The sequence below is a fragment of the Sus scrofa genome, chromosome 7 (assembly GCF_054392235.1).
Source record: "Sus scrofa isolate SSC_HxYL_T2T_F1_AM1 chromosome 7, Sscrofa_HxYL_maternal_Yorkshire_Landrace_v2.0, whole genome shotgun sequence".
Taxonomy (NCBI): domain Eukaryota; kingdom Metazoa; phylum Chordata; class Mammalia; order Artiodactyla; family Suidae; genus Sus; species Sus scrofa.
This window is the reverse complement of record NC_139389.1, coordinates 37808203-37826290: the sequence shown is the minus strand read 5'-3', so window position 1 is coordinate 37826290 and position 18088 is coordinate 37808203. Positions and strand designations below refer to the sequence as shown.

Sequence of the window (18088 nt, the reverse complement as noted above, 5' to 3'; positions counted from 1 at the left end):
CATTTAAAAAAATATTTGCTACTAGAGAATCAGTCTAAGCATGTTGGTTCAAGAATTCATTAGACTTTATCCATAGTGGGCACTGTCATAGCTATGCAGGTACTGCTAGGTAAGGAGGTATCTGGACAGCAGCCAGATTTTATGGAAAAGACAAGTTATTTAGTCAGTTACTTTTTCAGTGAACAAATGGGTCCCTTAATGGCATCAAAAAAAAAAAAAAAACCCAAAAAACTCAACCCCATAATAACAACAAGAAAACCACACACACAATAATTTTCTTAAACAATGAAGAGAGGATTCTAAAAAATGCTCTCCTAGATGGATAGGGTTTAACTGCTCACAGCAATTGTGAAATTTCTCCCCACCACCTACGAGAGGGTCACTTCCTTTCCAAAATCACTGAATTCAAAATTATTCCAAATAAGTGCAGTTTTAGTAAGATCTTACAGTAACATTAGACATTCCAAAGTGTATGGACTTGCAGATACAACGGCCCATTTCTTTTTTCTTTTTGGCTGGGCCCACAGCATGCAGACGTTCCCAGGCCAGGGATTGAACCTGCGATGTGGCAGTGATCTGAGCCACAGCAGTGACAATGCCGAGCCCTTCACTGCTAGGCCGCCAGGGAGCTCCGGAACTGTTTGTCCTTTCGACCTTCTTCCGTGACGTGTTCATCACCAGGGCCGACACGGAGTGGTCAGTTTCTTAACCGGAGGCTGGAGTGGGAGGAAACCACACACTTACCAAGTGAGCGTTGAGCTGCTCCCTGGCTGTTTCTGGCAAACCTCCGAGAGGCTTGGATGCTAACAGGTGGCGCTCCGTGTCGCTCAGCCACTGCTGCAAATCCTCGATTTCACCGTGGAAACCCTTGGCCTGGAGAGAGAGAGAGTTTCAAATTTGGGCCCCAAATATTTTCACTTTCAAGCTGAGAACAAGGCTTCAACAATCCTGGTTGCCTCGGCCCCACCATGGACTTTGAACTGCAGCAGGGGCAGTGGACCGCCCTGCCTTTCCTCATCAGGACAGCCAGCCGCCAAACTGTCGCGCTAAGACTGCAGAGCTGCTCTCGCACCAGCTTTCTGTCCCTGTCCCCACTTCCGTCTCCTCCTCTCCCTGAGATGTACAAATTATACCAGGGTCTGCAGACCAACAGAGGAATGCCATGCCCTCTTGGTCTCGAAGGCTGCAGAAAGTTTCAGGATTTGGTCTCTCGCTCACCTGGCGCAAGGCTCCATCCAGCTGCTGCTTCCTCTGTTCCGTTTTCTCCAGGACGTTCTGCCAGCGTTGATTTAAAACCTCTAGCTTGTTCTGGAGGCTGCTCGCTTCTTCTCCTGCGCTTGAGGCAATGAGATCATTTCCTGCTTTATTAACAGCTTCCACTGTAGACTGATGGGCTAACACGTCATTTTGGAGCACCTGAAAATATTAAGATGATGCTGTTTGCTAGTTTGTAACATGTTAACATCGCCTCTAATGCAACTGTTTTATTTCCTGGTTATGGAACAGTCTAAAACAAGACCATCATACCCATGAAATTTTAATGAATTTTTTAAAATGATGAACTTCTTTTTCCTTAATTTTGTAGCTTTCCTGAGTATACCTTCAGTCAGCAGATGTCTCCTGAAATGATCGTATGAGAACATGACTAGTTCTTCCCGTTAGAAGAGCTATGCCGTTGATGACATTAGAACTAGAGATTATAATTAAGAGGCTCCAAAGGTATTTGATCCAAGTTTAATTGAGCATAATTTTCATATCTTAAGTAAACAACTTCAAAGATCTCTCTATATTCAAGTGTAAAATGAATACATCGCACATTTGACAAGAAGCACTCCAAAGGGAAACAAATGATCATAGAATGTTTTAAATCTGGTTTTAGGAGCGCTAGAATTAACTGCTAAGGAACCCCAGGAAGTCTTAACATTAAAGGGAAAGACTTCATTGTATATCAGAGATCGCTGAGTCTAGCATTCCACGATTCAGCTGTTGTCTTACCAGAAAGTACGCATATGAAATGCCTATGACAGATTCCCGGCAAATAACGCCTTCCTATCCTATTATCATCCTATTATCCCGTGGAAACAGAAGAATAGATTAACACTGAAATCACTAACACAGGGCAAGAGAGACAGCAACCACAAGGCTAAAAATTCAATTTCTTATATGGAAAAGAATTACAATTAACAAATACAGTTTAGTAACAGTTTCCTTTCAAGGAGACTCTGCTCTGCTTTTGGAAACCAGAAGAAACCTTGTCCAACTGTTAGCCAAAGTTGATGATGGGAGTTCCCTGGCAGCCTAGCAGTTAAAGACTTGGGTTTGCTGTGACATGGGTTTGATCCCTGGCCGTGGATCTTCTGCATGCGGCAGGTGTGGCCAAATCAAAGTGGACGATAACCCAACAGGAGAAACAAAGAGTGTCCTCCGTTGTGCTAGTGGGACATCCCACGTCTGGGAGACCCAGACCGTGAGGACTTCAGCCGCGAGCACGAACCATCCATGCTCACCGATCCCCCGATGTTCACTCACGTTGCCAGGCATCTGGCCAGCGAGTGTTTTCAAAATGAGTAAGGCAAGCTTTGTAGGAAGCGTGTACTTTGATAAATTCACAGTAGGAGCCACTTTCAAAAGGTAAGAGTTAAAAATTCTCACGGTCAAAACATAAAAGATAATTCCATAAAGTTTGTTTTTCTAACTGGTTAGGGCCCTGCTACCTAAGCCACAGCGGAGGAGGCTGAGAAGGCAGTGGGACCAAGATGGAAACAGTCCTTCCATCCCTCCCTCCAGCAGGTGTGATGGCAACTTTGAGTCCTTGAACTGTGACCTTTACAAGTGGAAGAGAGAATGTCCCTAACTAAAGGCCCCTAACGCATCCCCACCAAAGTCACCGGGCCAGGATGCTTCACTTTCCCACCTCCAGCGTATCCTACAGAGTCCCTGTCACCAATCATGCGACTTTTAGGACAATGGCTAAGCTTATGGAGATGTAAGCTCTAAACACGCATTCTGAGAATACATGTTTTGTTTTCCTGCAGTCAGTCTGACTGGTCACCACTGCTCTCAGCAAAGGTCTGACACAGACACTGAATGAGGACAAATATAAACAATGCACAACATGTCCGAACTTCTTAATCAGACATGGTTGGGCAGTGACTACAGACAGAACGAGGTGAAAAAGGATGAAAAATTTAAACTGGGGAACAAGTATTAAAGGGAAAAGTATGAAGGAAAGAGAATTAAAGCAAGAATAGGCAAAAACTGTGTCTCATGATCTCAACGTGCTAAGAACATTTTACTTTATTTTATCTTATTTAATTAATTAATGTATTTTTGGCCGCCCCGCAGAACATGGAGTTCTTGGGCCAGGGATCACTGCGGCAATGCTGGATCCTTCCACCCACTGTGCTGGGCTGGGGATGGAACCCTTGTCCTATCCCGTTGTGCCACAGTGGGAACACCTAAAAAACATTTATTTTAGAATGCTCTTTTAAAAGAGCATTCATTAATTAATAATGTAAAATAATCAGAATTTTCTACATGATCAAGGAAAAACATTTAAGATTAGCACTGAGGACCTAACTTTAAATAAGATACCACTACAATGTGAATGTTCAAAGTTCTATGAATGTCTGCCCAAGGTCAGGAGAAACTCTACAGAGAATAACTTTTATTCATCCAGACTTCTGACTTAAGAGTGGGGGAACCTTCTTTTTTTTTTTTTTTTGTCTTTTTGCTATTTCTTGGGCCGTTCCCACGGCATATGGAGGTTCCCAGGCTAGGGGTCCAATCGGAGCTGTAGCCACCGGCCTACGCCAGAGCCACAGCAACTCGGGATCCGAGCCGCGTCTGCAACCTACACCACAGCTCACTGCAACGCCGGATCGTTAACCCACTGAGCAAGGGCAGGGACCGAACCCGCAACCTCATGGTTCCTAGTCAGATTCGTTAACCACTGCGCCACGACGGGAACTCCGGAACCTTCTTTGAAGAATCAATCAACTTCGAGTTCCCGTCGTGGCGCAGTGTTAAGGAATCTGACTAGGAACCATGAGGTTGCGGGTTCGATCCCTGGCCTTGCTCAGGGGGTCAAGGATCCGGCGTTGCTGTGAGCTGTGGTGTAGGTCGCAGAGGCGGCTCGGATCCGGAGTTGCTGTGGCTCTGGTGTAGGCCGGCGGCTACAGCTCCGATTCGACCCCTAGCCTGGGAACCTCCAAATGCCACGGGAATCAGTTCTAGAAAAGGCAAAAAGACCAAAAGAAAGAAAGAAAGAAAGAAAGAATCAATCAACTGTTACCAAGACGACAACAATATGAAATTGTTGTGCATGTATCTCAAGATTAAAAAAAATTTCCGTTTAGAAGCTTTTAATGGAGTACAGGACATGTAAAGATTCTTCTGAACATAATACATATTTAAACAGAAACTCAGAGAAGAATAAGACACAAAGAGCCACTGAAAAGTAAGAGGAAGAAAGAAACAGAAAGACAAACCCCAACATGACAAGAGATTAAAGATGGACAGAAATACATGACAAGCCAAAAAGAAACAGGCACCCGGCCTGCAGGGGAACTGTGACTTGTCAGCCACCCACAACAAGTTCAAAACAATGCTACCTTAATCCAAGGACAGGTAACATCAGGGATTTAACCACTGTTGGTCATGTAGCCCTCAAGATATCTAGCCAGAAACTTCTCATTCTGCTACTTTGGATAATGACTGCCTTGACCAATGAGAGAAGCTTTCTGACGATCGACTTTTAAGAAGGGTGGTCTAAGTAGTTTAACCTTGACCTGTGAATGTCAAATACGAATTTGAGTTCAACATCATAAAAGCACAGAAAAAGCAGACCAGAAATAGTCCGTGGGAATAGCTACGTACATGATGCTTGGCGAGCTCAATCTCAATGGCCTTGGGGTCTCCTCCGACTGGCTTCTGTTCTCCCAGCAAGTCCTCTGTGTGTGTGAGCCACACCAGCAGCTCGTCCAGGGCGTGCTGGAACTGCCCCAGCGCTAACAGAGCGCCCTCCAGCTTGTGCTGCAGGAAGACAGGAGAGGAGGAAAATCAGTCCACAAGTCTGGTAGGATGGATGACACACATTCGTAAAACAAGAGCAAAAAAATCAATCACTTCGTGCTGCATAAATCTGTATGCTGATGGTCTCATCCTTCTACAGTGAAAGTCTGAAACTCTTTGTGGTTACAAAACAGCATGGGAGAAGCAGGACGAGTTCTAAGGAAATAAGGGAATTTGAGGCTTTGAAAGTTTGCATTCAGTAAAAAAAAAATTGGGGGGAGTTCCTGTTGTGGCTCAGTGGTTAACGAATTTATTTGACTAGGAACCATGAGGTTGCGGGTTTGATCCATGGCCTCACTCAGTGGGTTAAGGATCTGGTGTTACCATGAGCTGTGGTGTAGGTTGCAGACATGGCTTGGATCCTGCGTTGCTGTGGCTCTTGCGTAGGCCAGTGGCTACAGCTCTGATTGGACCCCTAGCCTGGGAACCTCCATATGCTGTGGGAGCGGCCCTAGAAAAGGCAAAAAGACCAAAAAAAAAAAAAATAATAATAATAATTTCAGCTGTGCCCATGGCATGCACAAGTTCCCAGGTAAGGGACTGAACCCACACCACAGCCAGTGACCTGAGCCACTGCAATGACAAAGCCCAATCCTTAACCTGATGAGCCACCGGGGGAACTCCTAAATCTACTTTTTAATCGTTATTTTACATTAATACAGGTACTAAAATTGGTCTTTACCTGTCTGTTGACGATTCTCTCATCCAGACTGTCCCATATCAATTTCAGCTCCATCAGTGGATCCAGAACAGTGTGTTTGTCGCTTTCCTCTGTTACTTTCTTCAGCAGCAGCTCAGCCTGGTGGTGAAGTCTCTCCATTTCTATCTGCTGCTGATAGGCCTCTGACTTAAATTGCTATTTTATTTTTTTTAAAAAGAAGAATACAAAGGAAAACTTGGTATACATCAGAAACTTTAAACAAACAAAAATTCTATGGGCTAGATTTTAATTTGAACCCACACTTCCGATTGGGGCAGGGTGAAGAGGAATAAAAATCCAGCACAGGGTTTACTGATGGAAAAATTCCAGTTAAAAAGGGATGAAAGAAATCTCTTCTCTTTATTCAACATTTTCTGATAGAAAGATGTTTTTATTTATTTATTTTGATACTTCACTCCTGTTCTCTATAATCAAAATTTAAGAAATGTCAAGGCTGAACTTATTCCAATGTCTAATTATACATATTCAATAAGTGAGCTTTGAAATTACAGAAAAGAAGAAAACAAAATGTATACTGACATACATGAAACCCAGAAAAAAATCTCTATTCAAATTAATATTTCCTGCTCAAACACACACACGTCTTGCATCACCGAACATTATTATATGCTTCCTGCAGCTAAGCTGTGTTTATTAATATATATTTACCCTCTGCCTCGCCCATTGCTGACTCGGAAGAACATAACTCCCTCTCCTGGTGCTTAAAGACATATATTTATATAATCTTGGCTTTGCCAACTAACCCAGGTTAGCCAGTGGTGACTCGTAAAGGAAACTGTCTTTGCATAAAGTATTGATTTTAATCTGTAACAGTAGATAATTAAACAGCAACTAATGAATGGCTAAGCAGTCCTTTTTTTCCAAGCAAATTAAAATAATAATTAACAGCCATGACAAAGGTATCGTGAACACTTGCTACGGTCAAACTGTTCTCAACAAACTTAGAGAAAATACTTTTATCCTCAATTAAGTGAAGGACACAGAAGTTAAAAGCAGTTAGATAAATTTTGTGAGGCCATGTGGCGAGTAAGTGGATGAAGGGGGATGTGTTCTAAGACCCCTGAGCTCAGGGCAGGCACCCCACCTGGTCTACCACCTGCAGACCATGGAGATACATGGGAAACCCAAAATAAACCCTCCTCCACATCTGTCCCTGTGCATAAAGGATGTCACATGCTTAGTACATGACCAGAGTAAAAAGAAAAAAAATTGTAATCCCAAGAGAAAACCTCTCAAAAAGACATGTTTTTCCTAAACAAAATATTCCACATCACACTTAGAGACGAAAATGCTATAACTTTAAATCCGGATAATAATTTTATGTAAAAATCTAGTGGAGTTCACTGGAAATAGTGTGATGTCTCTGTAGGAGACTTCAAATTAGGGTGGAAAGAGCCACTCCCACTTTGATAAATGTTCATCAGCAGAGGGATTCAGAGGAAATGGTGAGACTTAGCCATTTTCACAGCTGGAGATCAAGAACCACACCCACGCAAAAAAAAAAAAAAAAAAAAAATTACAGAGGAAAACACAAACAGTTACAAAACAACCATTTGGGCAAACACTATTATCTCATCCAATCCCCTCCCCACCCCCATCCTTCTTTAGCCTGTTGGACTAACTGAATTACAGGCTAATTGAATTATTCTGAACACAAGCAAGAGAATAACAAATGTTGCTGTACATGTAGCACTGCAAATAACAGACTACTGAATACTGAAGTTATAAAAATCCTTACAGTGTGGCCTATGTGTGTAAACACACACACACTCTCTCTCTCTCATACCTCCCCTACCCCCAGTGTGAGGATATCTGAAAGGCTGTAAATCAAATCTTAAGATTGGCTGCCCCTGGGAACATAAGGTTTTGGGGGGCTTTAAAAATACCCCACTTTGTGCTTATTTGCGTTTTCTGATTTTTCTCTCATGACCACGTCCTGATTAAGAAAAACTACTAGTATTTTGTACCCTTTGCTGAATGAGCGATTATTCATCGCTTATTATGGGCGGGGCACTATATTAAACCAGTTTCATAATCAAAATGGAATACTTCAATTATGTGAAAGTAAATAAATTTGCATAAGGCACCCATGAATCAAGAACCTAAAAATGCAAAGTCTCTGCTCAGTTTCTCGGCCTCTCCCCATACCTTTAGCTCTTCCATCTGCTGCTTGACAGTTTCAAGATCTGTCCCAACTGGAGACATGGAAGCCAATTTACCACCTGCAATATCCACCCAGTCGAATATTGCCTGAAGAACAAATTCGTTCAGTGTTACTCTCATGGCACCTTTGAAATGACAACACCTCAAGGGTGACAGACAAGTCAATCATCAATCTATAAAATGACTATGCAATGAGCCTCCTTTATAAAGCAAAGTTAGCAATCTACTGAAACAGTTACCCCAAATATGAAATAGATAAAACCTCCAAGGCTGAATCCAAATTTGCAAAAGAAACTCTTATCTTGAATAGAATCTTAGACTATTGAGAACTCTCAAGAAAAGTCTATTTGGAAAAAAGTTTTCAAAATTCACCACATGAAGTAAAATTCTCTATACTGTCTGTCTTTCTAAAATGCAGATTATGTACATACACTGAAAGAAAAGATTCAAACCCACATGTTTATTCAAATAATCAAGAAGTTTATTGTTTGGCACTTGAGGAACCTCTTTGCCTCCAAGCAAACCCTTATGTTATTTAGATGAGCATTAAAATTCTGCATGTGTAATGATTACTATTAAGACTGTTATTCTGATCTGCAAAACTTCAAAATCTCTTACTTTTCCTCTTCATTTTAAGACATATAAACATTCTAGGAGCTCCTGTTGTGGCTCAGTGGTAACGAACTGGACTAGGATCCAGGAGGATGCGAGTTCCATGCCTGGCCTTGCTCAGTGGGTCAAGCATCTGGCATTGCTGCAGCTGTGGCGTAGGCCAATAGCTGCAGCTCCATTTCCACCCCTAGCTTGGGAACTTCCATATGCTGTGGGTGCGGCCCTAAAAAGACAAATTTTAAAAAAAATTAAAAATTAAAAAAAAAATTCTAAAAAGGTTCTACTCGCATTTTTTCCCCCCCAGGGACTGAATACACAAAATCATTCTGCCCTTTAATGAAGCACCAGACAATAGCGTAGGGAGGAAAAAACCTTGGAAAATACCTGGTATTTTAAAGTTACCATTAATTGATGCTAAGAACTTAAGCGGCAACTTGGGAAATACAAACCTTGGAACTCTGCATGTCTGCAGCCTTGGCTATCTTGCTACAGTTCTTTAACCACCCTCTGCCCTTAATCCCCATAGGTGATGCTAATGGTCCAGGACCAGCCAAGGCCTGTGATGGGCAATTGTTCTTCCAGCAGCAGTGATGAGACGAGCCTCGGTGGTCCAGCAGTGACCTTGACCTCCTGAGGGCCCAGTCCCTCTGGCCTCCGGGACTTGCTGAACATAAAGGCGAACATATGATCTGGCCTCACAGATGGAGATGGAGCCTGACTGGCAGTGGCCACTGCTACCCAATCAATAAATGATCACTTTGGTTCAAAAAAGGGGGGGAAGGGTTACAATAAGGTGTCACTGGTGAATTTTTAAAAATATATTTCCAAAGTTCAAAACACTTTTCAGCTGGCAGAAAGCCGGGCATGTGACATTTATTTTTACAAATATAGAAATGAAGTGCCTTAATATAGCGGAAAAGATGTTCTCATCTGAGCTTTAAAAATAATATTCTCTTGGTGTGATGGAAATACTTAGAGAGGCCTTTTCCATATGTTTGGATGAAGGATTAAACCCCTGCCAGCCTGTGAGGAAACGGAATCAAGTTAAGGAAGGTGGGGAGAGAAATGTCCCCGAATTAAGAATTTTTAACACTAAAAAAAAAAAGAAAAACAAATGTAAAAACGGGTTAATGAACGGGGGGAGAACCCTTAAGGGACGTGAAAAACAACTGTTAAAAGGAATTATACACGTGGGAAAGGCGAAAACACTTTTACACGGCAGCTTATGACCTAATAAAACAGAAATCTATTTCAGTTCACGGAGAACCCTGGCTTCACATCAAATTTCTTTACTTCTGACTTGAGCTCAACTTGGTGATATTTTTAGAGCGTGTTTACTCCTTTCATCTGACTCCACTCAACTCGGACTCGGGCCTCGGCTCCGTTGCACTGGCTGCTGTTGAGCCATTTATGAAAAATACATAAATTGTGGGGACACTGAGTTGTACTTAAAAAACAGAAAGTATGTCTTTTCCAAGTACATGTCACTCGGTGTGCATATAAGACGGTGCTGAGGTGCGGCTCTAAATCTGTGCGTCGGATTTAGCATCAGAAACATCTTCAAAAAGGCCAAACACGAACTGAAGCAGGTGAGTTACCTGCGTCACACCTGCCGCCCAGGGCGACACCCATGCATGAATGCGTGGATGTCACTTAGTATCACTGATCCGTGGTCTGTCCTTGCAGCAGACGCCGCACCCCCTTACCTGCAGTCCATCCTGGTACTGAACGGCGGCCTGCATCGCCTCCTCTAGCCTGTCCACCCGGTCTTTCCAAGCTTTGTTTAGAGAATCCCACGCCGAGTTTAACTGCAACGTAAATATTAGAGCGCTTTCAGTGTCATAGGCTAAGTGTTCGCCTGCTTCCCTTGAGTGTGCTTTCGCACACAAACTCCTTGAAGAAAATCACTTGGGTATGAGCGGAAAAAACGGGAGCGGTACCTCGTCTATGCTCTTCTTGACGATGGGCTTGTCGGGGTCCCCGCACGCGGCCATGAGCTCGGAACCCAGGTTAATAACCATATCCAGCTCTTCCTGCAGCCCGTCTATCTCCTCCCGTACGGCCTGGAGGAAGAAACAGCAGTTTTGCTTTCAAGCTAAACCACAGTGAAACCAAGAAGATGCACGGTAGGTGGGATTCAAGGAGGTGGGGCTATAATCAACTTTTATTTCCTTCTTCCTCTCCCGAAGTTTCTGCCCCAAGTTTTTCTGACAAGAGCACCGAAGAACCACTGTAAAGACAGGGTTCTTCGAGGAACAAATGTCAAATGTTTATTATGAAGGCAATATTAAAGAAATATTCTTGGGTTTGGAATAAGTTTTTTAAAAGTATCAACAATACTGAAAAGCAGAGAAAGAATTTTGGCTTTTGTTTTTCAAACCAACTCATCTGGCCATACACATTTCAAACAGACACAGGAATATATGAGTCCAAAAACTTCGCAGAAATGTAGTTCCCATTGTAGCTCAGCCAGTTAAAGACTCAACATTGTTTCTGTGAGGAGGTGGGTTCGATCCCTGGCCTTGCTTAGTAGGTTAAGGATCCGGCGTTGCCACAAGCTGCAGTATAGGTCACAGATGTGGCTGGAATCTGGCGTTGCTGTGGCTGTGGCCTAGCCCTCAGCTGCAGCTCCGATTTGACCCCTGGCCCAGGAGCTTTCACAGGCCACAGGTGTGACCGTAAAAAGAAAAGAAAAAACCTTGCACAAATTAATGTGTTTAATGTAGGAGATTTAGGATAGTCTGGCCCTGAATTTTCACCCTTACCCTAGGTCGTGGAAACCACCAAAATGACTGTGACAGAAGTGCAGTTTTCTACCTGTGCTTTTTTTTTTTCTTAGTTAAGAACATGTATTCTTTCATGATGCACTTATTTACCAAGGATGAACAAAGCCCTAAACCAGGCATCAGAGATACAGGAAAAATCCAGTACCACTTGAGTCCAACAGCGAAGACAGAGGCATAATCAGCACCAAGTCACCCTGGGCACCGCCCTGTGTGTGACAAGACTGTTAGGGGAGAGATGGACTTGGCTGGGTATAGAGGCTTTGCTTGCAGAGTGACCATCCCACTGCACCTGACATTTGAGTGGAATGTGCCAGAAGGGGGCAGGAAAGACATTCTAGGGCAAGGGGGTAACATGTGCAGGGCTTCAGATGCTAAAAAGAGCACGGATGTTCTGGAGAAAGCCCCTTTGGTAATTAAGAGAAGGAGCTTGGTAAAGGAGCAGCAGGAAAAAAAGGGCTTTGGAAACACGGGTGTGGGCTGGGCTGGGACATAAGAGGCCGGAACCCTGTCCTGGGTTGTCTGGACTCCAGGCAGCAGGCAGTGGACACCTCTGCGGGCTTTTAATCAGCAGCCCAGGAAGATCTGGGGGGACGGCAGGCATCGAGCTTAGGGGTGGGTGGGGAGACAGACTCTTGCAGGCAGGGGTACTTTCGAAGTGAAAAAGAGATTAACAGGGCCAGAAATAAGGCAGAAGCAGTGTCTATGGAGAGAAACTTTCTAAATATACACTTGCAGAACCAAGGATACACTGTTTCTTTTCTTTGGTTGCACCCACAGCGTGTGACAATGCCGGATCCTTAACCTGCTGCGCCACCAGGGAACTCCCACCAACTATAAATTGCAGTAGAGTAATTCCAAACATTTACAGAAGGAATCCAGGATCCGTGATAGCACAACTTGTTTTTTCACTTGATATCTTCTGCTCACCTCTGCTGCTTCCTGCTGTTGTTTCACCACGGAGGGGTCAATCCCAGGGTCCTCCAGATCCCGGATGAAGTCCTGAGTGTCCTTGGTGGTCACCACCAGTGACATGTGGTCGCACCAGAACTTCTCTGCTAATTCCATCACGTCCAGTAGCTTGGCTTCCCTTTCCTCCACCAGCGTGTGTATGTTCTCCCAAATAAAAACCATTCGGTCAAGCTTATCCTGAACAGCTGTAGAGCCAAACAACATCAAAAAGGTGCCCTTTAAGCCTGAAGCAGGAGGTTCTAGTTCACACACAGACAGTGGTTCAATGTGCCAAGCATCTAAACCTGGACCACGTTCTGGTTGCCTGGGTATCACTGCGGCCTTTCCAACCAAAGGCAAGACTTTGTTCCTCTGGAACCAAGGCTTCTGGATGAAAGATGATGCCCAGGGGCCCCTGAGCTCAGAGCAGACCTGACTTCACCAAGGCTGGCCTCTCTTCCAAGAAAGCCAAACACTAAAAAGCGAAAATAACACCACCACCAAGAATGGAGATGCCGGTGCAGTCCCAGGAATAGGATGACACAGGTTACATGTTTTGGGTTTGTTTCTGGCATCCCTTACAATGAATTTCCACTGACCTCCGCATAGCCTTGTCCTGTCGACCCCAGCTCAGACCTTTACCGTAGCTGGCTACAGTCCTGGCTACCACTCCTGAGGCCACGAGCTGGGGAACCCACTACGTGGGGTAGGGTGGTCCAATGAGGAGAAAACACGCCCAGGTTTGGACTTATCAGCACTATGCTTTCACCAACTGCTTTAAAGGGCCCGGAGAACACAGATTTGTGTGTCATGGTGCAGGTTGTGTTTAACCGCCTGACTCTGTGAACACAGGAGATATTAACAAGGGATCGCTCTGCACTTTAGCCCTTTAGCCCCAAACACGGCCCATCTGCTACCTTTCCTACAATCAGGCGCTGCTGTACTACTGGACCGTCAGTGGCAAACACTTAAGGTTTCAAGAGTCAAGTTCAAGGGCGCCCCCGTCCTCTGGGTTACCTTTGGCAGAGATGTCCTTGTCAGTGCCCTGGGACCGGGCGATCATCTCCTCCCCCCGCTTCCGGAGGGTTTCGTACAGAGGCTGCAGCTTCTCCATGTCCACCGCCACGTTCTTGTTCTCGCTGATCTGCTCCTTGACCTTCTCCACCTCTGCGGAGATGGACGGCGGCTGCCGCAGACGCTCCACGATGCGCTCCAGGCTCTCCAGGATCTGGTCGATCTTGTCGTGGAACTAGGGTGGGGTCGGGGTGGGGGTGGGGGGCGGAGGTGAGAGAGAGAGAGAGGGGCCACTTGTGGGGAGAGACTGGTGACACCAAGGGTGGCAATGAAATGACCACACATCTATGTGTGGTCACCAGCGAGAATTAACCTTGGCCTTTCTGTTAACATCCAAACAGTTCCATCCAGTGGGTGTGGAAAGACAGTCCTAAAAATCACAGCTCACATGCCCCCCTGGCCCCCACTATTTATGGAGACAGGACTGCTTCTTGCCCATAACTGGGTGAGTTCATTAAGAAACACAGGTAAATAGACAGTTGGACCACCTGACAGCAGCATTTTACCGACCGCTTCATCCTGTGATCATAATTCAAATTCATTTAAAAAACTAGGTTCAGTTATCTGGGTATTTTTCTGTCAGAACTGATGGTTTTATTGACTTACATGGATTATTGTGGCGTCCTAAACAAGTTATATTATTCAATGTGAGATTCATGGGCAGTCGTGAATAGACTAAGCAATTTTTAAGGTATGAGTTTCCTGAACTAAAAAGAAAAAGTTAAAAAACTCAACACGATAAACCTCCCTGATGTTGTTGTAATGGAAATGGTCAAATCCACAGTTAGACTCATGGAAGAATTTTAAACTTCCGTTGGCACATGTACCTTAGACAATGAAACAAAGTTGTAAAAACCTGTTCATTTATACCATTTATAGATTCTACACTATAGATTATAGCATTTATAGAATCTATAAATTCCATCATTTATACATTCCCTCAACTGTAAAGGAATCGTTGCTCGGAATTACAGAAAATGGACACTAATGATAAAAACCAAACCTGCAAAACAGAAAACCTATTGGTAACTGCAAATCGACTTCTTCAAAAAGATACTTTCAAAAAAGGAAAAAAAAGCAATTTCCAATGGCACATTTTTTCCTTCTTACTCAGCCTACCATTCATAGTCTTTCTCCTTACTGTCATCTTGGGAGTGTTTTATCAAAAATGATAATAGCACTTTCATTTAGCTCTTCCAACTGCAAATACTGCATTCTACTCTGGATGGACACTTATTTGGCTAGCTGGACAATGATGGCAATCGTATGTTTCTTAAGTCATTGAAAACTATGTTTTATGGTATGCAAGCCGATAGAGAAGGATAAGGGCTGGGTGCAGGCAAATATCACCTCTGAGACCGAGACATCGATACTCAGAGCTAATGGAGTGAAACGATTTTGCTGGAATTGAGTCAGGAGACCGGGGCCACGCCGCCCCATCTCTGCCGTGGGGGACCCAGTGCACCTCTGCCTAAAGCCTTACCTGCGTAGACTGAGAAATAGCCTCATCCAGCGCCATGGCCCGTCTTTTGACGTCTTCTTTAATTTGACTGTAGAGGGTGTCGGCAGCCACGTATTTCTCTTGGATGGAAAAGCCTTCCCTCGGGCTCAGTTCCAGCAACTGTGGCCCAGTTTTGTTCATCTTATCTATGTGAGGCTTGTGTTCCGCTATCAACTCTCGCAGTTGCTGCAACAGAGCAAAGAGCATCTCAGCATCTGGGGGACACACGTCTCAGTATGGCTGTCGACAACCGCCTGCATCCACCTGGCAAGAAACGCCAAACACCCCCCCACCCCCAGGCCCTGGACGCACACCTCTCTGCCAGCAAGAGATGCCCCCTGACACAGAGATGAAACAACAGCCCGGTCGTTCAAAGTGCCTTTCGGGGTACACGCAACAATGCGAGTGGAGCAGAATAATGAATTCCAGTTTCATCATTATTTCCCACCAAGAGCAGCACATCCTGACAAGGGTGTGAGCCAAGGGTCACATCACGTCCAAGGATTACGCACTCGCTCTGTCCCAACCTAGAGACCAAGCCATAACTCTCGGCGTCCCTTTCGGAGCATTCATGCTTTGCATTAAAATTACTTTATAAAAAGGGAGGGAGGGCGAGGAAGGAGGGAGGAGGAAAGAAGCTCAGCTGAAGGTAGACACAACGCTCAAGAAAAGCGCTCCAGATCAAGCTAAGTCAGGGGAACGTAAGCCCACAGCCACGGCCATGGTGGCGTATGTAAACCAATTTACAGCATGGACACATACATGATGTTACAAGAGCTATTCCGTGTACATATAGGATACATATGGTCCATACACATGAACAAATCTATTAGTACAGATTTATTTATTTTCTGAATTTATTTTTTATTTTATTTTTTTGTCTTTTTGCCTTTTCTAGGGCCGCTCCCACGGCACATGGAGGTTCCCAGGCTAGGGGTCCAGTTGGAGCTGTAGCCACCGGCCTACGCCACAGCCACAGCAACAAGGGATCCGAGCCACATCTGCAACCTACACCACAGCTCATGGCAACGCTGGATCCTTAACCCACTGAGCGAGGCCAGGGATTGAACCCACAACCTCATGGTTCCTAGTCAGATTCGTTAATCACTGCCCCACGACAGGAACTCCTTATTTTCTGAATTTATTAAAAAAATTTTCTTCTTTTCTTTTTAGGGCCACACCTAGTAGCATATGAAAGTTCTCAGGCTAGGGGTTAAATCGGAGTGGCAGCCGCCAGCCTACACCACCGCCACAGCAATGCGGGATCCAAGCTGCATCTGTGACCCACGCTACAGACACCACAACACCACATCCTTAACCCACTGAGCGAGGCCAGGGGTCGAACTCGAATCCTCGCAGGCACTATGGTGGGTCCTTAACCTGCTGAGCCATGACGGGAACATTTCTTTTTAAATGTTAATGGCTGCAAGGGTGATGGACCTATCACATACACAGCTGGAGATGGAACGTTACCTGTAAGATGTATTTAAGGGAAAATATGTGACATGTGAATATTTCGCATCACATCATCTAGTCAGAAAATACAGAGATATTGAGAGTTACGAGTGAGTGTGCAATCCAGGTGGACCCCGTTCCTTCCGGGGATGGGGATCACTCTGGCAGCTCTACCCTCCACGGAACCCCCACCCCCACTGCCTGCAGGGTCCTCCTGCAGCACTGAGGTCCCCTTTGTTTCACCCCATGACTCATGCATGAGCTTCCCTAATCCTCACCAGAAGGCGTGTCCTATCCAGCCCCTGATAAAAGCTTCTCTGAGAGAAATGATATTTGGGCAAGACAGCCTAGAGAAAAGCTATCTTTCCCTGTAAATATTTAACTTCCAGCATTCATCAAGAAGAAGGAGGATGGCCACAGCCCTGGGTTTTTGTTCAGAGTGCCCACGAAGATCAGTCACGTCATTTCCAAAGGGGTTGAGAAAATTGCTTCACTACATCATTAACAATCCCCAACTATTTTTGAAGTGTTTCTGAAGGGGGTCTCAAAACACTTTTGAAAAGAGCTAAATATACACAAAGTCAACTTTACCAAAAAAGGAGGATGGTCTAATTGAACGTGCTGTGCCCGGCCCCTGGGTGGTCCAGGCTGCACTCTCCTACTTGTGTTTTACGTTATTGGAAGGTATCTGCATGTAACATCCGCGAACATGCAATCGCATGGAAGATGTGCGTGCCACACAAGTGCTGGTGTCAATATTCTACCAGGCGTGTTGGTGAAACGAGCTCACACTGTCATCAGGAGACTCAGAAAGCGAGGGGTGTCTCTGCAGAGAGTCCTGGAGACGTGGAGTCGGAGTGAAGCACCTCCAGATACCTTTGCTGGGACGCGGCTGGAGGAGCTTCCTGAAGGCTGTTCCACGACAGACAAGGAAACAGCCCAGGATGCCCGCCGGGGTACATGTGTGTGGGGACAAAGGGCCTGGCAGGAAACGTCTTTTGCCTCATACGTAACCAAACGAGGTTCCTGGCAACTGTTTTGAGTCCACTCATGCTGGAGATGCTCAGTGTGACCTCGGGACAGCTACCGTTTTGTCAAAAGGCTCTGGGGAACATTTTTCATTCCTTGTTAGAATAAGGATCCTTTGCACACTGTGTGATGTTATGCTAGAAAATGGCTAATTGAATCTCACCTCAGAGGAGAAGAAATCCATGCAACATCTTATATTAAAAATTGGAGTTCCTGCTGTGATGCAATGGGCTAAGAACCCAACTGCAGTGGCTCAGGTTGCTGTGTTCAATCCCCAGCCTGGTGCAGTGGGTTAAAGGGTCTGGTGTTGCTACAGCTGTGGCATAGGTTGCAGCTGCAGCTCAGCTTCAATCCCTGGCTGGGGAACTTCCGTATGATGTGGGTGTGGACATTAAGAAGAAAAAAATCATTCAGTGGGTAGGCATCAGGAGTTCTGCCAAAAATAACCTTTCTAGTAAAATTAAAGTCTATATAGTTGATAAGTCTTTCTTCCACTGAATGATTTAGATAGAACACCATAAACTTTCCATTCTGCATTAAGTGTCCTCTAAAGCTCTTCTCAACAAACACTTAGAGATATTCTTCAACGCCAATATAATAATAAAGTAAACAAGTAAGATTAATAAGGATGTTACATACTTCAAGCAATGATGTAATGTATCCTGAGTTAGACTGTACACACACACACACACACACACACACACACACGCACACCGATGAGTCTCA

The 18088-nt window shown here is 44.7% G+C and overlaps 1 protein-coding gene across 49 annotated transcripts in view; it reads right to left on the bottom strand.

Annotated features, from left to right (window-relative positions):
• Positions 1-18088, bottom strand: part of DST (dystonin) — a 488220-nt gene that overhangs the window by 40364 nt on the left and 429768 nt on the right. For all 49 annotated transcript variants that reach the window (XM_084967821.1, XM_021098569.2, XM_084967788.1 and 46 more), the window contains 10 exons: positions 14861-15064; positions 13321-13552; positions 12283-12509; positions 10510-10632; positions 10276-10377; positions 7943-8044; positions 5756-5929; positions 4879-5034; positions 1219-1416; positions 745-873 (listed from right to left, as the gene is read on the bottom strand). In XM_084967821.1, the coding sequence (XP_084823947.1) occupies positions 745-873; positions 1219-1416; positions 4879-5034; positions 5756-5929; positions 7943-8044; positions 10276-10377; positions 10510-10632; positions 12283-12509; positions 13321-13552; positions 14861-15064 (1647 nt within the window). The remainder of the gene's footprint in view (positions 1-744; positions 874-1218; positions 1417-4878; positions 5035-5755; positions 5930-7942; positions 8045-10275; positions 10378-10509; positions 10633-12282; positions 12510-13320; positions 13553-14860; positions 15065-18088) is intronic.